The 27,487-nt window shown below is 35.0% G+C and overlaps 1 protein-coding gene across 1 annotated transcript in view; it reads right to left on the minus strand.

Moving 5' to 3' along the window:
- The window catches only part of GPR158 (G protein-coupled receptor 158), a 421,455-nt gene that overhangs the window by 201,618 nt on the left and 192,350 nt on the right, over positions 1-27,487 (minus strand). The window contains exon 3 of the mRNA XM_059404156.1: positions 19,690-19,792. Within this exon, the coding sequence (XP_059260139.1) occupies positions 19,690-19,792 (103 nt within the window). The remainder of the gene's footprint in view (positions 1-19,689; positions 19,793-27,487) is intronic.

A 27,487-nucleotide genomic window follows, 5' to 3' on the forward strand; every position in this document is an offset into this window, starting at 1 on the left:
TCTCTTCTGCAATTAAAACAGAGTACATTTGTTCTGGGAGCTTGGGAAGATGGCAGAGTAGGACGACCCTGCATTCTCCCCATCCCACATTTACAACTAGGTATCATCCACATCTAAGTCAATAAACTGGAGAGTGATCCGAAGACTGGCAGATCAAACTCCACAAATAAATATAGGGAAGAAGCTGCATCTGAAAGGTTAAGAAGGTCAGAAAGGCAGAGAGGGAGGCTGCCTTCATCAGGGAGGGAGCTGTACACATGAAGAGGGCAGAGAAATGGGCCCCTGTACCAAGGAGATCATGGAGAAGATTAATCCCCGTAACCTGTAACATCTGGGTTTGAAAACCAGAGAAGCTGAATTGTGGGAATTTCTAAAACCAAGAGGACTTGCAGCCTAGTATTTTAAGTCAGTGGACTCAGCAGTGGGCAAACCAGAATGGTTAGTGATAGCTGGGTCTCTGCCCTGAAAGAGAAAGCAGCTTGAGCAAAGAGACAACACAGAAACAGTTTACACAACAGGACTAGGGAAGGAGGGTGTTGGTATTGGTAAATGGGAGACAGAGCTGTTCATACTGATCTCAGAGCATGTTGGGGGATTTCTCCAAATCTGAGAGAACTGGCAGTTGCCATTTTCCTTCCCTGCCTTCCAGCATACACACAGAGCCACCTGCAGGAGGTGCTCGAGACACTTGCTATTAACCTGCTAGCAGTGCACCTGAGGACTTGCATACTCCATTCCTACTAGCCTCAACCCTGGGCTCAGGGCAAATTTGGGGAACATATAGGCTCCACCCAGCTACCGGATGCACAGCTGCCACCACATGCCAAGCCTAGCCAAGCCTAGCCAATGTGATGCATCCCAGCCACCCTGGCCCCCAGCTGGTGCATCATTTCAGGGAATCTGAGGTATGACTAGTGGCCCAATGCAAATTTGGTAATAACCCTGCCCCACTCCCAAGTTCCTTGGCAGAAGGAACTATTCCAAGTTCCCCATCAAAGCTGGCCTGCTGGGTCCCCCTAACACCACAGAGAACAAATACAGACCACAACATGCAGAGAGTCAGTGCAGCTGACTGCACTGAAAGAAAAAGTGACTCAGACACAATAGGAGGGCAAAAGTAGCACACACAGGATACTCTCCTGAAGTTCCAGGTTTGGAGGAAGAGTGAACACTGCTTTGCAGGGCACTCCAGGGACTTTTCTTCAAAAAGCCACTACTTTCAAAAGCAGAAGACATAGCTGACCTTCTTAGCATACAGAAACACACACACAGAGGCAGACAAAATGAGGAGACAGAAAAACTTATCCCCAGTGAAAGAAAAAGACAAGGTCATGGCCAGAGATCTAAGTGAAACAGATATAAGTAACGTGCCTGATAGAGAATTTAAAGCAATGATCATTAGGATACTCATTGGTCTTGAGAAAAGTGTGGAAGACATTAGTGAGACCCTTAACACAGGAATAATAGAGCAGAAATAAAAGAAAATAAATGAAATGAGAAACACACTTGATGGAATGAACATCACAATGGAAGAAGCAGGGGAACAAATTAGTGACCTAGAAGACAGAATAATGGAAAGCAATCAAGCTGAAATACAGAAAAAAGAATTCTGTAAAATGAGAATAGACTTAGGGAACTCAGAGACTTCATCAGACATAATCACATTTATATTATAGGAGTCAAAGTAAAAGAAGAGAGAGAAAAGGAAGCAGAAAATTTATTTGAAGAAATAATTGCTGAAAACTTCTCTAATCTGGGGAGGGAAATCCAGATCCAAGAGGCACAGAGAACTCCCATCAAAATCAACAAAAGCAGATCCACACCAAGACATATTATAATTAAATTTGGAACACTTAATAATAAAGGAAAAGAATTTAAAGCAGCAAGACAAAAGAAGTAATTTACAAAAGAAAAATCCATAGGGCTAGCTGGAGATTGCTCAACAGAACCTTGGCAAGCCAAAAGGAGTGGTCTGATATATTTAAAGTGCTGACTGAGAAAAATCTGCACCCAAGAATACTCTATCCAGCAAGGCTATCATTCAGACTGAAGGAGAGATAAGGAGTTTGCCAGACAAACAAAAACTAAAGGAGCTCATGACCACTAAACCAAACCTGCAAGAAATACTAAAGGGAACTCTGAGTGGAAAGGAAAAGACCAAAAGTGACAGTATGAAGGTAGGAAACACAAAGCACTAAAAATATTTCTGTAAAATAAAAAAGGGATATAAAATATAATAACACATATATAAAGTGTGGGGAGAAGAGGAGAAAAGATCAGGCTCAAACTTAACCACCAACTCAATATCAGCTGCTAAATACAAAAGAGGTGATACACAAAACAATGGTAACCACATATCAAAAACCACTAATAAATACGCAAAGAATAATGAGAAAGAAATCCAAATATATCATTAATGAAAATCAGCAAACCATGAAATAAAGAAAAACCAAAAAGGGTCAAAGAAAATCTCCATAAAAAGAAAACAAAACAGGTAATAAAATATCAATAAATACATACTTACCAACCAAAAGACACAGGGGTGACAGAATGGGTAAGAAAAATAAGACCTATCCATATGCTGCCTATAAGAGACTAATTTAGACATAAAAGCAACTGCAGATTGAAAATGGGGAGATGGAGAAACATTATTTATGTAAATGGATGTCAAAAGAAAGCTGGAATAGCAATATTTATATCAGACAAAATAGACTTTAAAACAAAGACTAACAAGAGACAAAGGAGGACACTATATAAAAATAAAGGGGACAATCCAACAAGAAGATATAATAATTATAAATATTTATGCATCCAACATAGGAGTACCCAAATATGTAAAACAGTTAATAACAAACCTAAAAGAACTAATCAATAATATTACAATGATAGTAGGGCACTTTAACACCATGGAAATTTTACATGTAGTTTTACATTTTACATCAATGGACAGATCATATACAGAGAAAATCAACATGGAAGCAATCAATGGCTTTGAATGACACACTGGACCCGATGGACAGAACATTCTATCCTAAAACAACAGCATACATATTCTTTTCAATGGAACATGAAATGAACATGGAACAGCCTCCAGAACAGATCACATATTAGCCCACAAAATAAATCTCAAAAATTCAAGAAGACTGAAATCATACCATGCATTTTTTCTGACCACAATGTTATGAAACCAGAAGTCAACCACAAGAAAAAAATTTGGAAAGATCACAAATACCTGAAATTTAAATAACATGTTACTAAACAATGAATCAATCAGTCAGGAAATAAAAGGAGAAATTTAAAAGTACATGGGCAAAAATGAAAATGAAACACAAATGTCCAAAACCTTTGGGATACAGCAAAAGCAGTTCTAAGGGGGAAGTTTATAGCAATACAGGCCTACCTCAAGAAGCAAGAAAAATCTCAAATAAACAACTTAAACTTGTACCTAAAGGGACTAAAAGAGAATAAAAAACAGAACCTAAAATTTTGCATGAAGGAAAAGAATAAAGACTAGAGGAGAAATAAAAACCGAAAAATTATAATAGAACCAATCAATGAAACCAGGAGCTGGTTCTTTGAAAACATCAATAAAATTGATAAACCTTTAGCTAGACTTATCAGGAAAAAAAGAGAAAGGACTCAAATAAATAAATTACAAATAACAGAGGAGAAATAACCAATACAATAAAAATACAATTATGAGATAATATGAAAAACTACATGTCAACAAATAGGACAACCTAGAAGAAATGGATAAAGTCCTAAAACATAAACCACCAAACTTTAAACAGGAAGAAATAGAAAAGTTGATCAGGCCAATAAACAGCAAAGAAATTGAATCAAAAATTTAAAAAAACTCCCAAAAAACAAAAGTCCAGGACCAGATGACATCACAGGTGAATTCCATCAAACATTTAAATAAGAGTTAATACCTAATCTTCTCAAAATATTCCAAAAACAGAAAAGGAAGAAAACTTCTAAATTCATTCTATGAGACCAGCATTATCTTGATACCAAAACCAGATAAAGACACCACTAAAGAAGAGAACTACAGGCTGATATCCCTGATGAGCACAGATGCAAAAATCCTTAATAAAATACTACCAAACTGAATTCAACCAAGCATTAAAAAAGAATCATTTACCATGATCATGTAAGATTTATTCCTGGCTTGCAACGGTGGCTCAATGTTCACAAATCAATCAATGTGGTATTTCATGTTAATAAGAAAAAGGATAAGAACTATATGATTGTTTCAGTAGATGCAGAAAAAAGCATTTGACAAAGTACAGCATCCATTCATAAAAATCCTCAACAAAGTAAATTTCGGGGGAACATACCTCAAATTAATAAAGGCCACATATGAAAAACCTACAGCTAACATTATCCTTAATGCAGAAAAACTGAGAGCTTTTCCCCTAAAGTAAGGAACAAGACAAAGATGTCCATTCTCACCAGTTTTATTCAACATAGTATGAGAAGTACTAGCCATAGCAATCAGACAACAAAAAGAAATAAAAGACATCCAAATCAACAAGGAAGAAATAAAATTTTCACTGTCTGTAGATGACATCATATTCTATATAGGAAACCTGAAAGACTCCACAAAAGAATGGCTAGAACTAATGCACAAATTCAGTAAAGTCACAGTACAGAAATCTGTTGCATTCTATACACCAATAATGAAGCAAGAGAAAGAAATTAAGAAAACAATCCCATTTACAATGGCACTAAAAACAGTAAGATACCTAGGAATAAACCTAACTAAAATGTGAAAGTACTTGTACTGTGAACACTATAAAACACTGATGAAAGAAACTGAAAAATGACACAAAGAAATGGGAAGACATCCTGTGCTTATGGACTGGAAGAACAAATATTTTTAAATGTCCATGCTAAACAAAGCAATCTACACATTTAATGTAATCCCCTCAAAATCCAACAGCATCTTTCACAGAGCTAGAATATACAATCCTAAAATTTGTATGGAACCACAAAAGACCGCAAATAGTCAAAGCAATCTTGAACAAGAAAACCAAAACTGGAGGCATCAAATTCTAAACTTCAAGTTATATTACAAATCAAAACCATATGGTATTGGCACAAAAATAGACACAGAGATCAATGAAAGAGAATCAAAACCCAGAAATAAATCACAAACTACATGGTGAGTCTTTGACAAAGCAAGAAAAGAATATCTAATGGGAAAAGGCAGTCTCTTCTACAATGTTGTTGGGAAAACTTGACAGCCACATGCAAAAGAATGAAAATGGACCACTTTCCTACAATATAAACAAAAATAAATTCAAAATGGATGGAATACCTCAATGTGGGATAGGAAACAAACAAACAAAAAAATACTAAAAGAGAACACAGGCAGGAACCTCTTTGACATCGACCATAGCAACTTCTTTCTAGATGTCTACTGAAGCAAGGGAAACAAAAGCAAAAAAGCTTTTGCACAGTGGAAAACAAACAAACAAACAAACAATAAAACCAAAAGGCAACCTACAAAATGAGAAAAGATATTTGCAAATGACATATCCACTAAAGGGTTAAGATCCAAACTATATTAAGAACTTATAAAACTTAATGCCCAAAAACCATATTATCCAATCTAAAAATGGAAAAAAAGGTAAACAGACATTTCTCCAAGGAAGATACACAGATGGCCAACAGACACATTGAAAGATGCTCAACATCATGAATCATCAGGGAATAGCAAATCAAAATAATGAGGTACCACCTCACACCTCTGAAAATGGTTAACATCAACAACACAAGAACACAAGAAACCATAGGTGTTGTTGAGGATGTGGAGAAGAAGGAACACTCCTTCACTGTTGACAGGAATACAAACTGGCACAGCCACTCTGGAAAACAGTATGGAGCTTCCTAAAAAAGCTAAAAATAGGGGGGTGTGGGTGGCCCAGCTAGTTAGCATCCAACTCTTGATTTGGGCTCAGGTAATGATCTCAGGGTTGTGAGATGCAGCCCTGCACTGGGCTCCACACTGGGAGCCCCCCAAAAAATAAGTTAAAAATAGAACTACCCTATTGTAATGTAGCAATTGCACTACTAGATATTTACCCAAAGAATACAAAAACATAATTCAAAGGGATACATGCATCCTGATGTTTACACCAGTATTATTTACAATAGCCAAATTATGGAAACAGCCCAATTGTCCATGGGAGATTTGAGAATATATATATATATTATATATATATATAATATATATATATAATGAAATATTACTCAGCCAAGAAAAAGAATAAACTTGTGCCATTTGCAATGATATGGATGGAGCTAGAAAGTATAATGTTAAGTGAAATAAGTCAGTCAGCAAATAAAAAATACCATTTGATTTCACTTGTATGTGGTATTTAAGAAACAAAACAAATGAACAAAGGGAAACAGAGAGAGAGAAAGATAAACCAAGAGACGGACTCTTAATTATAGAGAACAAACTGATGGCTACTAGAGGGGAGGTGCATAGGTGATGGGTTAAATAGGTTATGGGTATTCAGGAGGGCACTTGTGATGGGCACAGGGTGATGTATGGAAGGTTTAATTACTATACTGTACACCTGAAACTAACACTGTATGTTAACCAATTGATAGAACTTAAAAAAAATACATTTTTGGGGCGCCTGGGTGGCTCAGTGGATTAAGCCGCTGCCTTCGGCTCAGGTCATGATCTCAGGGTCTTGGGATCGAGTCCCGCATCGGGCTCTCTGCTCAGCAGGGAGCCTGCTTCCCTCTCTCTCTCTCTCTGGCTGCCTCTCTGTCTACTTGTGATTTCTCTCTGTCAAATAAATAAATCTTTAAAAAAAATACATTTTTTCTGAAATTTATTGTGTGTATTAAACTCATATAATTAACAAAAATTAGGCTCTCTTTCATCGTTCTTTCTCTTATCAGAAAAGTTCATTCCTAAATGAGACTTAGACACCATTTCTGTATTATGATAGAGATACATTTCTTTCACTAGTCCAATTTCATTGCTTTCTGTATTTCCTAATTATGGTCCTCTCCACATTGGTATATTTTGTTATTCACATAAATGAAGCTTCTTTCATAGTGATTGTAATGTCCCCCAATTCTGATTTACTGGGGAGACTGAGTGACTATTGAAACCTACTGAATACAGCATCGCACTGAGGAACAGTCCTGTTGAACAGCGCATTACTGCTGTCCAAAGCCAGACTTAAGCTTATCTACTCTCCCCCATTATTCTCTTCCCAAACCTATTATCCAGATCTACACCAACACAGAGGACTTTTCATGCTTAATTGCACTCTGTCTTTGTTCACTTCTCTTCCTGATGCTCCAAGTCCTTGTGGCTATCTTTATCTACCTGTGTTCTTCTACTCTGCCTGTGGCTAAAGTTCTACAGATATATATGCTATACCCAAAGAATCTGTGAGCACAGTAAGAATAGGAACATGGTTTTCTATTTTCCAACCTAGATTAATATTATAAAATATCCAATATACTGGGCCATAAAATACAATCATGAGTGCACGACATACAACAGAAGTTCATACACTGCATTATCTTCCCCAGGTAAGGCTGAAATAATAGTTACAGGTATTATGTCTACTAACATAGTAGCAACTAGATATAATGTTGGAAACTGACAAGTCCAAACCATTCTATATTTCTTCATATAGGTCATACTTAATTATGTGGGTTAGATGAATACTTCAATATTTGTGGATTAAAGCAATTTTCTAGAAAATAAATTATGATCACATTTTATTCTTTGTTCTCAGAAGTATCAGAAGATCAACCCACAAATGTTGAATAGTTGAGTGCTCTCATGAGAAATTTCCTCTTTAATAAGTGCCTTAACTTTATTTGAATAATCATGAGGTTCTGTAAGGGACACAAAGTGGTATAATGGGAAGAAAGAAAACCCACAAGTCAGAGACCTGGTTTCTAAAGCTCAAAAAAACTAAAATTACAGATAGAGCCTTCTATATGCAGTATTTCCTACAGGATTCAAAGCATGATTAAATAATCTTCTGGTTCCAGAAACATTTTATCAATTTATGTTGAAGTTCTCTAACCAGGACAAGGGAATATATGCAGCTAGTAGAAATCATAACTAAATAATAACAATGGGCTTTTTGTTAATATACTAAATGGTACCTTAATTTATGATGGCTTGAAAACAAGTTCCTAGAGGACCGGGGCCATGATTTATCTATCTTTTTATGCACTCAGTGCATAAACACGGTGTTTTATACATATTAAATATTCAGCAAATAATTGCTAATGATGAAAGAGCTCTTCCCATGTAATACAAATGTATAGTTGAAAATGTTCAACCCAACAAATATTCGAGCTCTCAAATCATTTACGCTCAAGAATTCATTCAAAATGGTATTTTTCAAGATGCTAGACACAAATTAGAAAAATATGTTAGGAATAGGAGTTATTACAGGTGTCCTTGGAACCTATGGGAAAGTGTGTTTAGAAATCATCTTGGAGGAGAATTTGATTTGAGAATCTCAGTTCTGAGCAACTTAAAAACATCCTCCATGCACAGAATCCCAGCATGCTTTGTTAAAGCTTAAAAATGAAGACAGTACTTAGAACTTCCAGATAAAACAAATGCTTCCTGAAGACAAATGACAATTATGAAGAGCTGTGAGCTTTGGCAATCAATAGCAGCTTTTCAGCTCATTATACGGATGATTAAGTATGCTGTCTTGAGCAAAAATATAAAAAAGGACATTAGGAGAAGGTTATAGTAGCACCACAGAATATCTGAAGCATCAAATATTCACCTGTAAATATGAGCCTGTCGAGATAAATCGTGAAATTTGTGAACAAGATATTAACCTTTTTTCTTACTTTAACTACACTGACCTCAAAACTTTGGTTTTTTTTTTTTAATTTAAGTATAGTTTTATTTATATAAGCTAGTAAAAAATAGAAACTTTAGGATGGATAAATAAACAACAGTACTTTACTCAATGGAATTCTATGGAGCTATTAAAATTATGTTCAAGAAGACTATGTATTATATTAAAATGAATGTAATACCAAGTTTTCAAAAAGATCATATATACACATATTTTATAAAAACCATAAATTAAAGGAATTAAAATTATCAACAGATTTCAAAAGAATTTCGAAATTCTACTTTTCTATACACTCCAAAATTTCTTTAATGAACATATAATATTTTTACAATAAAAACAAATATTTTAAAACTATGATCCTTTAGATAACAGTGAATAACAAAGTGAATTTTTGCTCCAAATCCCAAAGACCTAATTAACCCACCAATGCTACAAGTGCTGAAAAGTTTTAGACCTCTGAATGAAAACATAATGTTCTAAAAATTAGATTTTTTAGCTTTTAATTTTGATATAATTTGACATTTACAGGAAAGATGCAAGAATCATACAAATAAATTCTGTATATATACACTAAAAATGTGGTATATATACACAATAGAATGTTATTCAGCCATGAGAAAGGAGAATATCCTGACATTTCTGACACCATAGATAGATTATTCTATAAGAGATAAATCAGAGAAAGAGAAGCACTATATGAAATCACTTGTATGTGGAATCCAAAAAATTCAAAACCTTAAAAAACAGAGATCATATTGGCAGTGAAGAGGATAAGATTGTTGGTGTTTAAGGTTACAAACTTGTAATGAGTAGTATATAAGCTGTAGAGATCCAGTACACAGTAAAATGAATACAGACAATAATATTGTATTGTAATGATGTAATGTAACAAACATTGCCTCCATGAAAATCATATTAAAATAAAGAAATACATTAGAGTAATATGCTATAGGTACCTTAAATTTCAAACATAACAAAAATGGAAGAAAAATTCCATATAGTCTTTATTCAGACCCACTATTTGCATTCTACAGCATTTACCTTACCATTCATAGTCCTTGGGCAGATTGATAGATGTTTATAGATTTATATGTATACTACTTTTTCTGAACCATTTGAGAGTAAGTTAGAGATACTGTGTCCCTTTTCTCATAAATATTTCAGTTTGTACATCCTAAGAAAAGAGCACTCTCATGCAAAACCACAGTATAATAATCAAAATTGGGAGATTTAATACTGATATAATATTTTTTACAAATAGTCTATATTAAAATTCCAGTAATTCTCAGTTATGTCTTTGTAGCTATTTTCATCCAACTAGGATGAATCTAGATGATGTATGGCATTTAGGTGCCATGTGTCTAGTCTCTGATTTGGAACATTATTAATGAAGAACACTACATCAAAAACTAGTGAGGTAAGACATGTTGGTTAAGTGAACATATAAAAAAAGAAAGAAAGAAATAAAAAAGAAAGAAAGAAAGAAAGAAAGAAAGAAAGAAAGAAAGAAAGAAAGAAGAAAGAAGGAAAGAAAGACTGATAAGAGAATCTCATTCCAGAAAATTAAGTCTGAACTTCCAGAAATGAAAAAAAAGTTTTCTAGTCTCCAAAAAAACTCTGCTGATCAGCTGCAAGTTTTGATGTTTCATAACATTTTTGTTTTATTAAGTATGAATCAGTAAAATTTTAAGATTGTTATCACACAGCGAGTATATAGCTATGAAAAATCATGTATACTAGATACATATAATATTAAATCCTGTACCTGTATGTTATTGTTGGCTACATTATTTTACATTGAATAATAAAGTGTAATACTTTCTAACATTAAACTAGAAAGTAGAGATGATTCCATAATGAGCACTTCATTTTTATGCTGTTCTTTTAAACTTTGTACTGCCCTTTGATATTCTAATATTAGAACAGTTAGCAGTATTAACAATGCTTTTCTAAAAATTTCACTCTATTTGCAGATTTTTACAAAAAAATCTATTGAAATAAGCTAGACAATTCAAAATAACAACAAAAAAAAACCCAGAGACACAGTTTTCAGTAATTTTCTTAGTTATCACTTATTAAGTATCGATTTCAGATAATAGTGCTGTTATTCCTACAGCAATACCAATTCCCACAAGAAAGTTCAGGAAAGGTTAAACTGCATTATTAAAAATAAAAGTTGTCCTTACAAATAATGTTACAAATAATGTAGTAACTTAAACTTTCTCCTTCAACAAGGCAATATTGTCATGAAACTTGAGAATTAAATTAGTAGATAACATTAGAAAACTTACAAAGTTCTACTTGAATGCCTTCTACCAAAACAAAAATTACATTGTGTATCCATTGACAAATTTTGTCATCTACCATAAAAACCTAAGTGGTAAATTGGTCATTGCTGATGAAACACTAAAACTTTTTGAAAATTTTCTTAAAGTATCAGTTTTTTGGTTTGGTTTTCTGAAGATTCAACTAATGGAACAAATTAAAAGAATAGTTTTCTTCTGCTCCTTTTTTAAAAAAAATAAAAAATATATAACTTTCTTAATCTCTTAGATTGATATTTCCTTGGAATAGAAGTATCAACCTGATAGATCAAAATGTACTCACATTTTTATGACTTGTGGTACCTACTGTCAAAATGTACCACAGAAAGTTTTCTTCCTATGTTTTATGGAAGAAAAGTACTGAGTTTCTGATTCAGAATAGAATGAGTTGAAGTGGACTGAAGTAGAAGTTATGTATTTCAGGTCTTCATAGTACAAACATCAGATGGAAATATTAAATGTTTTGCTGAGTAACATTTTTAAGTGCCAGAAGTATAAAACTGTTTTCACAAGAGCAAATAGGTAATATTTGAATATTTGAAATTGGAGAGGAAACATGACAACATTTTAAGGCCAGTTAAATCTTAAAAGCTCTTACATTTGATCTGATTTACTAATCATTTACTAATTATTTACTAATTATTTTAGTCAAGACTGCCTTCATTTGTTGTTTGTGGGTATTTACAATAATGTTCTGGGAAGAGGTGAGTCTGTCCTGGAAGCTTAGACACTTTTTTTCTGTACTGCTTCAAAGAATGTCTGGGACAGTCAGTGCTCAATATTTTTGGCAGATGGATTTTTTGAACATAAGTCAATCGGCAGACCAATCAGAGGTCCCTTCTTGGAGGTACTGCAGCTCTCAGTGATGGGAACTGGCTCTGGCAGAGAAAGATAGAGTCTGGACTTTTGCAAGACTAGCCCACGGGCCCATCCACGTGAGAAAAAGATGAATCACAATGAACAAAATTCAGCTCAAAGTAACAGAATCACGTCAGACAATGAGAGTTCAACATTAGCTCTATGGACAAATAATGGTACAAATAACCTAATGAAATCAACATTAGGTCAAACATCTCCTTTCTTTCTATATATTTGCTTATATAGCAAATATATATTTGCTTTCTCATTAGAACCAAGGGCCAGGGAAGAACTAGAGGAAACATATTCATCCATCAAAGTTTGGACTTAAGATGCTGCAATTAGTTAAACATGGGAAGATATATTTGTTATTTGTTATTTGATGGGTTAGGATGATAAAGTAATCTGCCTCTAGTCTTCAGGTTGTTAAAATCACATCCAAAAATTAAGTGGAGAAAGGTACAGGTACATGAGTAACCAACATTCAGGAGATTTCTGTATATATTTGGTTCAATATGCATAATATCCACATGGAGAGAAGAGTTAGTGGAATATGAGTATACTTAGACTGCTATCCAAAATGATTCCTCTTGTTAGGACATGAATGTATATTTGCAAATCCTAAAATCAGTATTAGCTAATATCATATACTTGCATCACAAATGGGTAGTTGTGAAAATAAGTTCAAAATGAGGCCCAGTACAAGCATTTTATTTTATTTTATTTTATTTGTAAGAATTTATTTATTTATTTGACAGAGAGAGATCACAAGTAGGCAGAGAGGCAGGCAGAGAGAGAGAGAGAGAGAGAGAGGAGGAAGCAGGCTCCCCACTGAGCAGAGAGCCCAATGTGGGACTTGATCCCAGGACCCTGAGATCATAACCTGAACCGAAGGCAGAGGCTTAACCCACTGAGCTAGCCAGGCATCCCACCCAGTACAAGCATTCTAAAATTTGTATTTCTTCACCATGAATATAGTCAGATTTCAAGTTTTTCCCTACCTTTCTATATGCTTACTTATACATTTTATATTCATTTTTCTATTGTCTCTGACATTTTTAGTATTCTTCTTTGGACAAAAATACCATTTTAGATCTTAAAAAGATTCTGCTATGACTTATAAAATTATTAGGCCCAAATGGATTTTTTTGGCCAGTAGGCACTTTATTCATTCAATCCCTACAATATCCAATTCACAAATACTAGAAAGAAAAGGGTTAAATTTTCCATATTCACATTAATATAACAATCACCATCATTTTAGGGATACAGTATGATGTCTCATTTACCCCTACCTCACAACAGGTAAGGAATAGATCCTACTATTCCTGCTTTATGAATATGGAAAGAGAATCTCAGAATGTATGAGAAAATTTCTCAAGTCTCCTGCTACTAAAAAGACACAAGATTAAAACCAAAGTATGTTTGATGCAAAGGCCCAGATCTGTTGTTGAGTCAATTATTTGGAATTGTTAACAATTTCCTCTAGAGAAAGCACTGTGGCCTACTGTGAACATTGGAAAGAATGTTGGGTAGGAAGCAAGCTGAGTGTACTAGTTTTCTATTGCTGCTTTAAGAAATTCCCACAAACCCATTGTCTTAAAAATAAGAAAACAATTCCCAAAAATGTATATTGCTTCTTAAATGAAACATAACATAGTTATATTCATTCTTACATTTCTATAGGTCAGAAGTCTGACGTGGGTCTCACTTGGCTCAAATCAAGATGTCAGCAGGGCTATTTTTTTTTTCTAGAAAATCTAGAGAAGATTTTATTTCCTCGCCTTTTCCAGCTTCCTGAGACCACCTACATTCCTTCGCTGGGTTTTTACCTCCATCTTCAAAGTCCGCATGTAGCATTTCTCTGACCATTCCTGTGCCCTGACAGGAATGGTGTCTCTTGACACCTGTAGTCTCTTGACTACAGACAGGAAAGTTTCCTGTTATTACTGGGACTTAGAATGGTTCTAATAATCAAGGATAACGTTCTCATCTCAAGGTCTGTAACTTAATCACATCAGCAAAGTCCCTTTTTGCCACGTGAGGTAATACAGTCAAAGATTGTGAAAAATGGGAACACGCCAATCTTTGGGGGGTGGGAACAGATATCATTCTGCCTATTACAATGAGCTTATATGCGAATGACTGACAGTCAGATTTCCCTGCCAGAAGTTTTTTAAAAAATATTTTAGGGAAGATGATTATTTACAACAGTGAAGCTCAAGTTAGCAGTCCAATAAAGTAAAATAATATAACTAAATAAAAGTAGTAATAAAAAATTTTTTATCTAATGAAGTAAATTTGGGGGGTAGTAGGAAGAAGAAAGATTTTTGGATGATTGAAAATTATATATGAGAGCAATGCCCATTTTAAAGATTAAAAGAAAAAAATTGGGGACATGGGAATATGATCCTTTGCTGGGAAGTAGAGCAGAGACTAGATGAAAGGAAGAAAAATGGGGAAATAATTAGGGAAAGAGGGAAATGGAATAAACTTCCAAATATAATCATCAGAACAACAACACTTTTGAGCATTTGATATGTGTCATGGTTAGAACTTTGAATTTATTATTTAATCCTTATAACAATTTTATAAAGCATGTAATATTATCCCGATTTTACATATGTCATAAATGTAGGTTAGGGAAATGAAAGAATATAGCACAGTGCAAGAAAGTAGTAGAGCCAGGATTCAAACGCAACTTAGACTTGTTCCAAAGAATATGTACTTTTTTTTTTTAAGATTTTATTTATTTATTTGACAGAGAGAGATCACAAGTAGGCAGAGAGGCAGGCAGGGAGAGAGAGAGAGGAAGAGGCAGGCCCCCTGCCGAGCAGAGAGCCTGATTCAGAGCTTGATTCCAGGACCCTGGAATCATGACCCGAGCCAAAGGCAAAGGCTTTAACCCACTGAGCCACCCAGGCACCTATGTTCTTAATTACTGTGCTTAACTATGATAGAAATTCAACTCTGGTAGAAAGTAAACAACCAGGGAAGCCCAACATGGTATGGAGTATGTCCCAACATTTAGAAAGAACATAACCAATGACTAACAGAGTAAATGAGAGAGTCGAGAGTCTAAGAATCCACATGGACAGCTCCGGAAACCCTTCCACCGGCAACTCACCCCATCTTCCAGACACATTGAGAGACAACTTCATTCACTATGATCAGGACTAACGAAGGAAGACATGAAAACTGAAAACTAGGCAAATGAAGGAGGCAAAAGCAAAAGCACAGCTAGATGGGTAATTGTGCTACTACAACTGGAAAAAAAACTGATCAGGACTAATTGTAATACAGCAAAGTGGATCAGATCCCAAGGCTGAAGTCGGACCAACAGCAAAAGTGATAATGCTGATAATTAGACTGTGATGTTCGAGCTCTCTTAATCTGTTCTAAATTTGGGGTTGGTACCTAGTCTGCAGAAAGCCAAGTATCTCCAGCTCACTGGCCATGAAAAAGAAGAGGGACAAACTTATTCCAGAAAGGTTAGCCTTGCTTAACAATTTGCTTAGAGTTCAGCATCCCTATATTGTACCTGCTTTCAAAGAGCTTCTTTTTCTTTTTCCCCAAGATAATACCTTTTTAAAATCTCTACATTCTTGTCCTCCGCCTTCTCCCATCATTAGCACCGGAGTTGCCTCTCGACTGTTTTGGTCCCTGTTTGGGTCATTCGTAATTAGATTTTTCTGGAAAGGTACATGAGCCAAAGTCAATCCAAAAGACAAGAGGACTAAGACTGAAAGGCTGGGAATGTATCTACCGAAAAGAGAAAAGAGGTTTCACTCAAGACAGAATTCATATTAAGATAGATGGATTTGAGAGACATGAGCATGTCATAAGCTTCTTTTTCATCAACCTGGAAGTGAACAGCCCGGATTTGAGGAGACAGTTAGACATCAGTACTTGGTTATTCTGAAATCCCGCTACCATCCAGATGTCAGATCCTATTAGTTCACATATGACCACCAGTTTCATGAGAGATGCCTAGAACACAGTCTCTGGGCTGTCAGCACAATTTAAAATCATGTCATTTAAACATAGCCTTGTTGGTCTTTACAAGCTCTTTGTTTACTGTGGGTCTTAGTCTGAATAAAGATTTTAAATCGCTTCAGAGTTTAACAGGATTTTTAAGTCACATTTATATTTTCTCTAAGATGCCAGCGCTATATTTCAGCTCTTCTCTCCAAATGCAATAACATGACAATAACAGACATGGGGATTTCAGATTTTTTTTTTTTAGATGTACAACTGTAAAGTAAGTGAATTTAATCTTTGAGGTACATTCTTTGCTGTTTTCTGTATCCTACTCTCCTGGTCAGGCCACGAATCTCCTCCTGTTGCCTCTAGCTCCCAAGGATTTCTCCCACCGCCCTTCTCAATGCAGCACTGGTTGTTATGCTTCTGCTGTCCCCATCCATGTCAAATTTATTCTCGAAAGTTCTAGTCTTAAAAAATTGGTCAGTATGATAAAATGTGAGGTAAAGTGCTAATGACAAATGATGTTTAAGGATTATCTCTACACACATCACTGATGTTCATCACTTACTACACTTGCGAACACATGACATTCCATGTACTATGCTTGCAGGTGCACATGTGTTATCTCATTATCTCATATCGCATATCACATATGAAGACCCCCAAAATGAGGGTCTTCAATGTCTTCTTTACCCTTCATTCCAGACCTACACATAGTCATTCCTTAAGTCAAGGGTAGTACCTTAAGAACATGAGAAAACAACTATCAATACGAACAGCCTGGATACTATGATTAAAAGACTGAATATATTAAAACACGGAGATAAGTAGTACATGTTTTAATAATAACCAGGAATACAAAAAAAAAAAATGTTTGGCTAGTCCTCAGTTGATAACCCTGGTAAGTTAGAACCTGCATTCTTGGTTAGATCACTGTATTCTTTCTTTAGAGTAAGGAATGAATAATAATAGATTTTCCTGCAACCGGACAAGGCCACCAGGAAAGACAGTTTTGGTCAAAGCACACTTTACTGACTTCAAATTATAACATGTAGCTGGCTTTCTGCTCTGTCATTGAGGAAGGTCAGGTCTGGTTAAGTATGTGCTGAGGTCAAAGCTGAATCACAGCTAATGTCTAAATATAGATCATCTTTTAAAAACTGTGGCCTCTTTTCCATGGCTTCAGTGTGTACAACACAGGAGTTAGGTTTTCATAGAGAAGCTGCCTTTTCTTAGGGAAAGTAGGTCCAGTGAAAAACGCTGGCTTTTAAAATAAGGAAGAAAGTAGGAGTGTGCAAATTAAATAAAGATAAGTTGTTAAAGGTTAACTAGTTTCTCCTGGTGGTGTTATAAGCAAATGGCATAGTCATTCTCTGGTTCTAAAATATTTAGATGTTTTATTTCAGTCACATAGTGGGAGCTGAGAACAAATGTGGGTAAACCAGATACAAAATACCTTCACAGAACATAAGCTAAAACCTATTCCCTTAATTCTTCAGTGTTGAATCATCTGTTATGTCTGGACCGTAAATGTGAAGAATGCCAAAGCAGCTCTGGCATTGCCGTGGTTTGGTCCACACAGATACCAGGAAAAGCGGATCTACCCTGAAAACAGGTTATTGTCCCTATTGTTGTATTTGTTTCTATGGCTATAAAACAAATTACTGGAAATCTGGGGACTTAAAGTACCTATTCATTATTCCCCAGCTTCTATTGATCAGAAGTGTGGGCGCCACATAACTGGGATCTGTGCTCGGGGTCTCCCTGGACTGAAATCAAGGTTTTGGCCTGGCTGTATTCTTATCTGGAGCTGAGGATCCTCCTCCATGTCTAGTCAGGCTTTTAGAAAAACTGAATTGCTTGAAGTTGTAGAACTGAGGTCCACGTTTTCTTGGTTGCTGCCTATGAGTTTCACTCTCAGCTCTTAGGGGCTGCACTCGGGTTTTAGACACATGGCTCTCTCACAACAAGGTAGTTTACTTCTTCAAGGCAGGCACTAGAATCTCTCTTCAGTTGGCTATGCTGGGAGGGAATCTTATTTAATGCAATGTAATCACATAGCTGACTACCAACACCTTTGCAATATAATATAACTCCCCCCCCATAATAATAATAATAATAATAACAACAACAACAATAATATAGCCTATTATATGTGACTACCTCTCTGTATTCCCAGATCCTACCCACAATGAAGAGAAAGTATTGGACAGAGCCTGTGGAAACAGAAGCTTGGAGGCCATCTTAGAATTATACCTGTAACTATTAATCAGAACAGGGGCTGAGTATTGAACTATACAATGGAGAAGAGAGCAAAATGTTACTCATCTCCAGAGTCTATATATTATATGTAAACTGATTCAGTACCAAGAATAATGCTTTCCAGGAGAAAAAAAAACAAAATGAAATCTACAAATGTCTACCAAAATTCCCAGTGGAAGAAACTCAGTCTCAATCTCAAGGTACCCTTTGAATTATGCCCAATAGAAATGCAAATTCCCATTCAGACCAATAATAAGGCTTGCAAAGATCTGTGAATGGCTCTCTAAAAGATACCTGTACCTCAGTTTTAGTAATCCCAAACCCCAACTTCCTATGTAAGTACCCTTTTTACCACTACACTCCTTCTTTATGTCTAACAGCCAGCTACAAGCCAGTGTGGTAACACTGCATTCTCTAGAGATAAAGTAAAAAGTCAAAATTCAAATTATAACACCGACATTTTCTGGAGTAGGAATAAAATAGCAGATGACCAAGTTTTGATTTTGGAGTACACACCCTGTATAATCACCTCCTCTGGAAAATGTCAGTGGACATGTAAATACGATGAGATCGTCTTTCCTTTCATTAGATTACCCTACTTGGCAAAATGATGGGTCACTCACTCATAATTATTTTATGTTATAAATGATTCAGCCTGAGCACAGTGAGAAAACTGTTTTGTAAGCCTTGAAGAGGGTGAGTTGCAATGTGGTAAGAGGGTCATATGGACAAGCCTTAAGGAACTCTTAGGAGCTGAGAGTAAACCAGGCTGACGAACATCAAGCAAAAAAAAAAAAAAAAAGTGGGGGGGCCCTGCCAGATAGTGATCTGAATGGGCTTGGAAGAAGACCCTGGGCCTCAGATCAGATTACAACCCAGATGACGCCTCAATTTTAGCCTAGTGATTCAGGGGGCCAAGCTAACCTCTGACTGGAAAGATAACCAGTGAAAACTATGTGATAATAAATTTTTGTTCTTTAAACTGTTAACTCTGTGCCAGTTTTTTATGCAGTATAGAAAACTAGTACATAAACAAATTAATAAACAAAGTAAACAAACTAACAAAATTGGGTTTAGGAACTTTCTATAGCAACAGCTCCCAACAACAGAATCCCAACTGGTCTTACTGCGTAATTAACATTATTTTCAGGAAGTGTACTGAAAACTAAAACATACTTAAAATAAACACATTATTTTGTGGTACTCCAGGGCTCAGTAGATGACAAACCCAAAACAAAAACTCCTTAAGGAATGAAAGAATGTCAAACCAGTGGGGACTGAAACAAATAACTCCAACAAGGGTAAAAGAAAATCTGAATAATTAATAATGGTGTGTATTATGTGCGGGGTACTCATATTTATGCGGAGAAACAAAGGACACTTACTCTGAAAGTTGTTCACTGAGAAGTCTTGAGGATGATAGAATCCTGCTTTGCAAATGCACTGATAGGCTCCAAGCACGAATCCTAGGCCTTTAATTGGCATACACTATGAAAAAGAAAAGACAGCAGTAGAGTTGATCACAGTTTATTTCACAGTATAAAGACCCACAAATATCCATCACTGCAAATGATAACAGAACTATCACATTTTCCAGAAATAAATATCTCTTTTTTGAACTCTTATTTTAGATTTGTTTGTCAACAGACATTTTTTTAGGTACCACAAACTGAGTTTCCTTTCTAAATACACACCATTATGGCTGTAGGCGCCCACAACGTTAACTCATTCGGTTGACATAGGGAATGAATTTTTAGGCATGGCTTTTGGGTTTAATGCTCAGATATACTATTGCTTTAAGAGGTATTTCCAAAGCCTGTAAGAATGCTTAAGAAGGATTCCATGTAAAACATTTCTATCACAGCAAAGGGAGGTAGATAGGTGGGTAGGTAGATGGATAGAATTTGGAATGTGAAAATTGTTTCTATGAATTAAAAATTTACCAAATTTTCATCCTTGGAATAAAATAACATATTGGTAAAACAACAAAACAATTAAACTTTAAAGTGCAAATTTGCAAGAGAAAAATTAAGATAAAATAATGATCCCAACGACTCTTTACCTAAAATCTGTTTCATAGATACGTGTTCTATATGTACATACATTTTTTAAAAATGACCAACTTTCTAAATATGTCATATCAATAGATATAATAGATATCTCCCAAAAGCTTAATCTTGGCTTCTTTCAAAGATATCACTTAAATCTCATCAAATTTGGCTTAACATACTTCATTTCTGCTACTTTTCATTATATAGCATGGAATTACTTCTACTAAAATACAAATAATACATCAATAAAACAGAAGTGTCTCAAGAATACAGTTAACACTGAAATTTCATTTCTGCTGTCTCTCTACCATGATGATAATCCTTTGACTTTTTGCCATTATAATCAGTTAGAAAATCTTACAATCTAATAGATTTCAGTTATAAAATGTCTCCTTAATACAGAAGCCCTAAAGAGAAAACTCCAAATAATTCAAATAATAATTCCACAATCTAAGCTTAATGATTGGTATCAAGATCAATATTATATACTAGGAAAACCCCAAGAAATAGAAAAGTATTTATATATAAGGTACCAAGAGCTAACACATGTTCTAAATTCATATGGATATATCAAAAAAGTGTTTAACAAAGAGCTTTCTAAGAGACCTCCTTGAATATTTTATTTCATTAATTCGACAACCACCCCAGCCTTTTTTTTTTTACCCAATACACAATTTATATCAAACTATACCTTGCAATTAAAAACACAGTTCTTGACCCAGAACAATATACAAAAAGAGATAAGTACCAATCAATTCAACTGAGTTGGCAAGTATTTATGAAATGCCTGCTGTGGGCTTAGAAAATTCCTATAGAACCTAAATGAATTAACACATATTATTTATAAAAATCCAGTTATACAAGAGGTCAGATGATATTTCTGAACTATGTAAATTAAAAACAACTGTAACACTTACTTTGCAAAAACACTAGTATTATGAATAGAGCATATTATTTGTGGTCAGTCAGAAAATAAGACTTGAATTATGACTTCATCACTAACTAGCTATGTGAACTTGGGATGTTCTCTTAACTTCTCTGAGCCTTAGTTTTTTAATTTGTAAGACGAATAATACAGTCAAATTCATATACAGTTTTGAAGAAGGCAGAAACACAGAGATGTTGTAATAGGTTAAACATGGGGTATAAGAGGAACATAGGGTGATTTTACTCTTTTTTTGGCCTGAGCAACCTTAAGACTGGAGATGCCACCATTGACATAGGGAAGTCTCCTGATGGAGAAGATTTGGAAGAAAGAGTAAAAGTTCAGTTTTGTAAATATTAAGTGTGAAGTGCCTATGTGAAATTTAACTGTAGGTATCAAATAGGCAAGCTGATAAAGCTTTAGGGAGTTTAGGAGAGATATCTGGGCTGTATTTGCCCAGATATTTAGGATATCTAGATATTTAGGACTGATTTGCACAAAGATGATAGGTAAAGCCATGAAATCAGGTAAGACTAGCTCACTAAGGGAGTGCCTGCCTACAGGCTGTAAAAGACAGAGGTCCAAAGTGGTGAGACTCAAGACACTCTAGGGCTAAAAGATTAGGCAGAAAGGAAGCAACAAAGCATACTTAGAAGAGTTAGTTCAGTGTGGTATCATTATCTCATTAACTAGATTGTGATACTATGGACATAACATGTAAAATTTCTTGTGAGTTACATTTAGTAAACATTCATAAAGCATAGGTTTATCCAGGTAGACTAAGTATTAGATGCTGTTAATACAATAGTATACTTTAAATATTCTGCCTCTGTGGAATTTGGAGGTTAATGCTATTCCTTAAAACAGCATTAAATTCCCTGATAATATGACAGTATACAACAGTAATGCAGTTGAAAATTTTAAACGTTTAAGGCAGATTTAAAGTTTATGGGAATAAGAATATCTCTTTACAAGCTAACTCTAAACTTGAGATAAAAATGAAGGTTAAAAAAAAATCCTGGTTGATCAGATAAATATGACCAAATATAAAGTCCCTTGAGCATAAAAAAAAATCTTCCCAATTTTATTATGGATAACACAGAAATATAAATTACTAGTTACCTCAAATCCCCTGTTCTATTCTTAAATTAACTTATATTTTCAAAGAAAAAAAATAGTTAACATCAATAAAAATATCGTCCTGCTGCACTTCAAAATTGTAGGACCTGCATGTAACTCAATATGCAATTGCTTATATAGGTTTGCCTTAGTATAAAAGTGATCTTGCTTATTTTTCTATTAATGATTATAAATTTGCAATCAAATTTCCATGCTTTCTTGCTCTATCTGCCATCACCACTCTGTAGCTAGTCTAATTGTGTCACACCTCTCAGACGTATACATTTTCAAGATTAGGCAACTAGTTTAGTATTCAAACTAGTTTTTCAAAATCTACATAAGTATGATGACTACTCAACTAATGTTCATCGTATCTGGACTGAGGAGCTGTTTTCTATAATTTTTAAGATTTAGAATTTTAAAAAGATTCCCACGTAATATAGGGAAAAGTCTTCAGAAGTTAACTCTAATTTAAAGTTCATTTAAAATATTCACTTGAAATATTAATTTTAGATATTTAAGACATTCATTCATTTTAGATATTCAAGCCTTTCTGCTTTATCTTCACAGAAATCCAAGAAGCTAGAAATGGAAAAAAACAGTACTTCTTTCTCCATGGAGGTAGCTGTTCCATGATACCGTTCTATAAACAGTAAGCTTCTTATATTAAGACTTAAGCATCCCTGTGAATGAAGCTACTCACAAGCCTGGATGCCCTCATCGATGAACCTACAATGCCAATACTTACTAAGCCATCAGCAGAGATATAGCCAAGGATAGCCTTGACAACCTACAATCAGTTACATTCCTGGGAGTAATCCAGATCCAAATAAAAGGAGATAGAGGTCAAGAATTTAGAGAAAAATAGATTCCTAGAAATATACAGCCTATCAAGTATGAGTCATGAGGAAACAAAAGTTCTGGACAGATTTATAACTAGAAAGAAGATTGAATAAAAAACATCCTAATGGAGAAAAAAAGCCCAGAACCAGAAAGCCTCAATGGACAATTCTACCAAACAGTCAAAGAAAAATTAATACTAAATTTTTCCTCAAACTGTTCTAAAAATGTGAAATGAAAATACTTTCTAACTCATTTTGTGAAGCCAGCATTTTCCTGCTAGTAAAATCAGACAAAGATACTACAGGAAATGAAAACCACAGACCAATGTTCCTGATTAATATTGATGTGAACATCTTCAACAAAATAATTGCAAACCAATTTCAGCATATTCAGAGGACTACACACCATAACCAAGTGGGACTTATTCCTGGAATGCAACAATGATTCAATGTACAAATTATTCAATGCAATACACCATACTGACAAAATGGACAAAAACGACATGATTACTTCAAGTAATTTAGAAAAAGCATTTGACAAAATTGCATACATTTTCACGGTAAAAACACTCAACAAACTATGAATAGAAAAAAACTATCTCAATATAAGAAAGGCCATATTTGAAAAGCCTATACCTATACCTAACATTATGGCCTAATGGTGAAACGCTGAAAGACATTCCTGTAAGATCAGAAACAAGACAAGGCCAGTGTCACTTCCATTCAGCATTATTGGTCCTAGGCAGAGTAATTATGAAAAAAATAAATGACATTCAAAAAAGAAAGGAAGAAGTACAATTATTTGTCTGCAGAATACATAATGTTACATGTAGAAAGCCCTCAAGATTTTGCCAATAAAAGGACAAAAAAAACTGTTAGAATTAATAATCATATCAAGCTAAGTTCTAGGACATAAAATCAACATACAAAAATTGGTAAGTTTCTATACACAAATAATCACAATCCAGAAAGGAGATCTAAAAAAACAATCCCACTTATAATAGCTTCAAAAAGAATAAAATACTTAGGAATAACTTAACCAAACTGAAAATTATAAAATGTTGCTGAAAAAATTAAAGATACAAACATATAAACTGACAGTTATGTTCATGGATTGGAAAACTTAACACTGCCAGAATTCCAAGGCTACCCAATGCAATTGATATTAAAATCCCAACAGCATTTTTGGCAAAAACAGAAAAACCATCCTAAAAATCGTATGTAATCTCTAGAACCCCAAATAGTCAAAGGAATCTTGGAAATGAAGAATTTGGAGGTCTCACACTTTCTAAGTTCAAAAATATTTACAAAGCTACAGTAATCAAAATAGTGTGGTACTGGCATGATGGCAAATGTATAGACCAATGGCAAAGAATAGAGGCCCCAGAAATAAACACTCATATATAATGATCAAATGACATTTACAAGGATGCCAGTACCATGCAATGGGGTAAAAAGGGCAAACTCTTTAACAAATGGTGCTGGGAAAACTGAATATCCATATGCAAAATAATTTAAATTACCTTAATTAATTACCTTAAAACATATACAAGAATTAACTCAAAATGGATTAAAGACCTAAACATAGGGCCTAAAACCATAAAACTTCTAGAAGGAAACAGGGGAAAAATCTTCATGACATTGGATTTGGGAATGATTTCTTGGATATGACATCAAAAACAAAGGCAAGAAAAACAAAAAATAGGCAAATGGGACTACATCAAATTTAAAATCTTCTGTGCATCAAAGGTCAACCTACAGAATGAGAGAAAAGATCTGTAAACAATATATCTGATGGGAATTAACATCCAGAATATTTAAAACGGCAATCAACAACAATAACAACAAATCACCTGACTTAAAAATGAGGAAAAAATCTGGAGTCTCATTTCTCCAAATAAGATAAACAAATGGCCAAGTCACATACGAAAAGATGCTTGATCTATGATGACAAATCATTAGAGAAATGCAAACCAAAACTACAATGAGCTATCAGCTTATACCCATTAGGATGGACACTATCAATAAAACAAAATAACAAATATTGGCAAGGTGTGGAGAAATTAGAATCCTTATGCACTCTTTGTGGGAATATAAAATAGTGCAGCCATTATGGAAACAATATGGAGTTTTCTCAAGAAATTAAAAACAGAACTGCTATATAATCCAGGTGTCCCACTCGTAGGTTTACATCCAAAAATCTTAAAGCAGGTCTTAAAGAGACATTTGATACCCAGTTCACTGCAGCATTATTCACAATAGCCAAGAGGTAGAAGCAACTCAAAAGTTCATCAATAGAAAAAGAAAATGTGCTATGTGCATACAATGGAATTACTATTCAGTATTTTTTAAAAAAGGAAATCTTGTCACATGCTAAAACATGAATGGACCTTGAGGACATTATGCCAAGTATAATAAGCCAGTCACAAAGACAAATACCATATAATGTCACGTGTATGTGGGAACTACAGTAATTAAATTCATAGAAAAAGAAAGTAGAATGATGGCTGCTAGAGACTGAAGAAAGGGGAAATGAGGACTTGTTTAGTGGGCACATAGCATTTCCCCATTGCAAGATGATCTCAATCTGTTACACGACAGTATGAATACAGCAACCTACTGAACTGTACACTTAAAAATGGTTAAGATTGTAAATTTCATGTTATTTTTTTTAACCACAATCAAAAATTTTAAAAAATAATTTAGAGCAAAATGGTCTTCCTTTCTCGACAATGTATACATAAACTCTATAGATGGTATTGCAAGATATAATTGGTAAGACATATAATTCATTTCAACTTCTGGTGAATATAATTGCAAAACAAAACCTGGCCAGCTTGACAGTCATGAAGATTCTGCAGGAAGGTACTACTGAGCAACACAATGGCAAAAACACAGGCTAAACTTAGGTAAGTTTGGCATTTAATGGAAATAATGATTGTGCCTATGAATCACATTTACATATAATTCTAAAGAAAACTTAATTTGGACCTGAAGGAGGAACCAAAATAAAATGCAAATACAATAAAATTGATATAATTCAAAATTCTCTAGAAATGGGTTTTCAAATACTTTTTTTTAAAACTTTGCTTTAAAATCTTCCTAAAATGCAAAACAGTTTCTGGCTTCTCTAAACTGAGCACCATGAACAGAATTTAACATTTTCTTCCTGGTCAGAATCGTTGCTTTCAACACTAGGTAGAAAACAATGCCCTCTGGAGCTATTGAAGTTTTATTGCTATTTTCTCATATACTAAATGCCAAGACTGCTGAACTTTTTGAGTTCTTATGCTTAGGTTTTTTGTTTTGTTTTGTTTTTCTCCTTCTTTATTTTGAACAGTTGTCATCTTTTAAACGTAAAACATGGATGTAATGCTAGAATTGTCTTTTTCCTTCTAATTTATAGTTATAATTGCCTGTATATATGGAAATTAGATCACCAAGCAGGACAAGCAAGAGTATATGTAATAATAAATAACAATGTAAGAGTAAATAAAATAGAGAGGGCTTAGCAAGGTGGCAGAGGAGTAGCAGACCTAAATTTTATCTGGTCCCAGGAATTCAGCTAGTTAATTATCAAACCATTCTGAACACTTATGAACTCAAGAGGAGACCGAAGAAAAAGATAGTAGCAACTTTAGGAACAGAAAAGCGACCACTTTCTGGAAGATAGGAGGTGCGGAGATGTGAATCCAAGGCAATATATGGTAAGACAGACTGTGAGGGGAGGGAGCCTCTGTCAGCTAGCTACCAGCAAGTGATAAAGCAGCAGAAAACAAAATTGGAACTTTTAGAAGTCTGTTCCATGGAAGGACATTGCTCTGATGGCTAAGTGGGGGGGGGGGGTGGAACTCTCACTGGGACAGTATGGTCTCAGGACCCTCGGGGTCACAGAAAAACCAAGGGTGCCTGATGATGGTGGCAGAGCTCCCAGGTATCAGAGCAGGGAACCCGGCTGCAAAGATGGAGCTCAGGAGTGGGCTTTCAGCTATGGGTTGCCATAAACCATGATCTGTGGCACAGTTGGGCCACTACTCTTCGAGCAGGTACCCAACAAGTGGCAAATCTGGGGAGACTCCCCACTCTCCCCTGAAGGAAGCAGCACAGAAGCACACTGTGGGACTCTGTTGGGTTGGAAACTCCAAACAGGTCGTGCGCCAGAGATAGAAATACTTAGTCACAGGCTGGGTGAGCACAGAGTGTGGCTAGAGACCATGGTCATGGGAGTCATTGACTGCCTTTCTCT

The sequence above is a fragment of the Mustela nigripes genome, chromosome 6, assembly GCF_022355385.1.
Source record: "Mustela nigripes isolate SB6536 chromosome 6, MUSNIG.SB6536, whole genome shotgun sequence".
NCBI classification, from domain to species: domain Eukaryota; kingdom Metazoa; phylum Chordata; class Mammalia; order Carnivora; family Mustelidae; genus Mustela; species Mustela nigripes.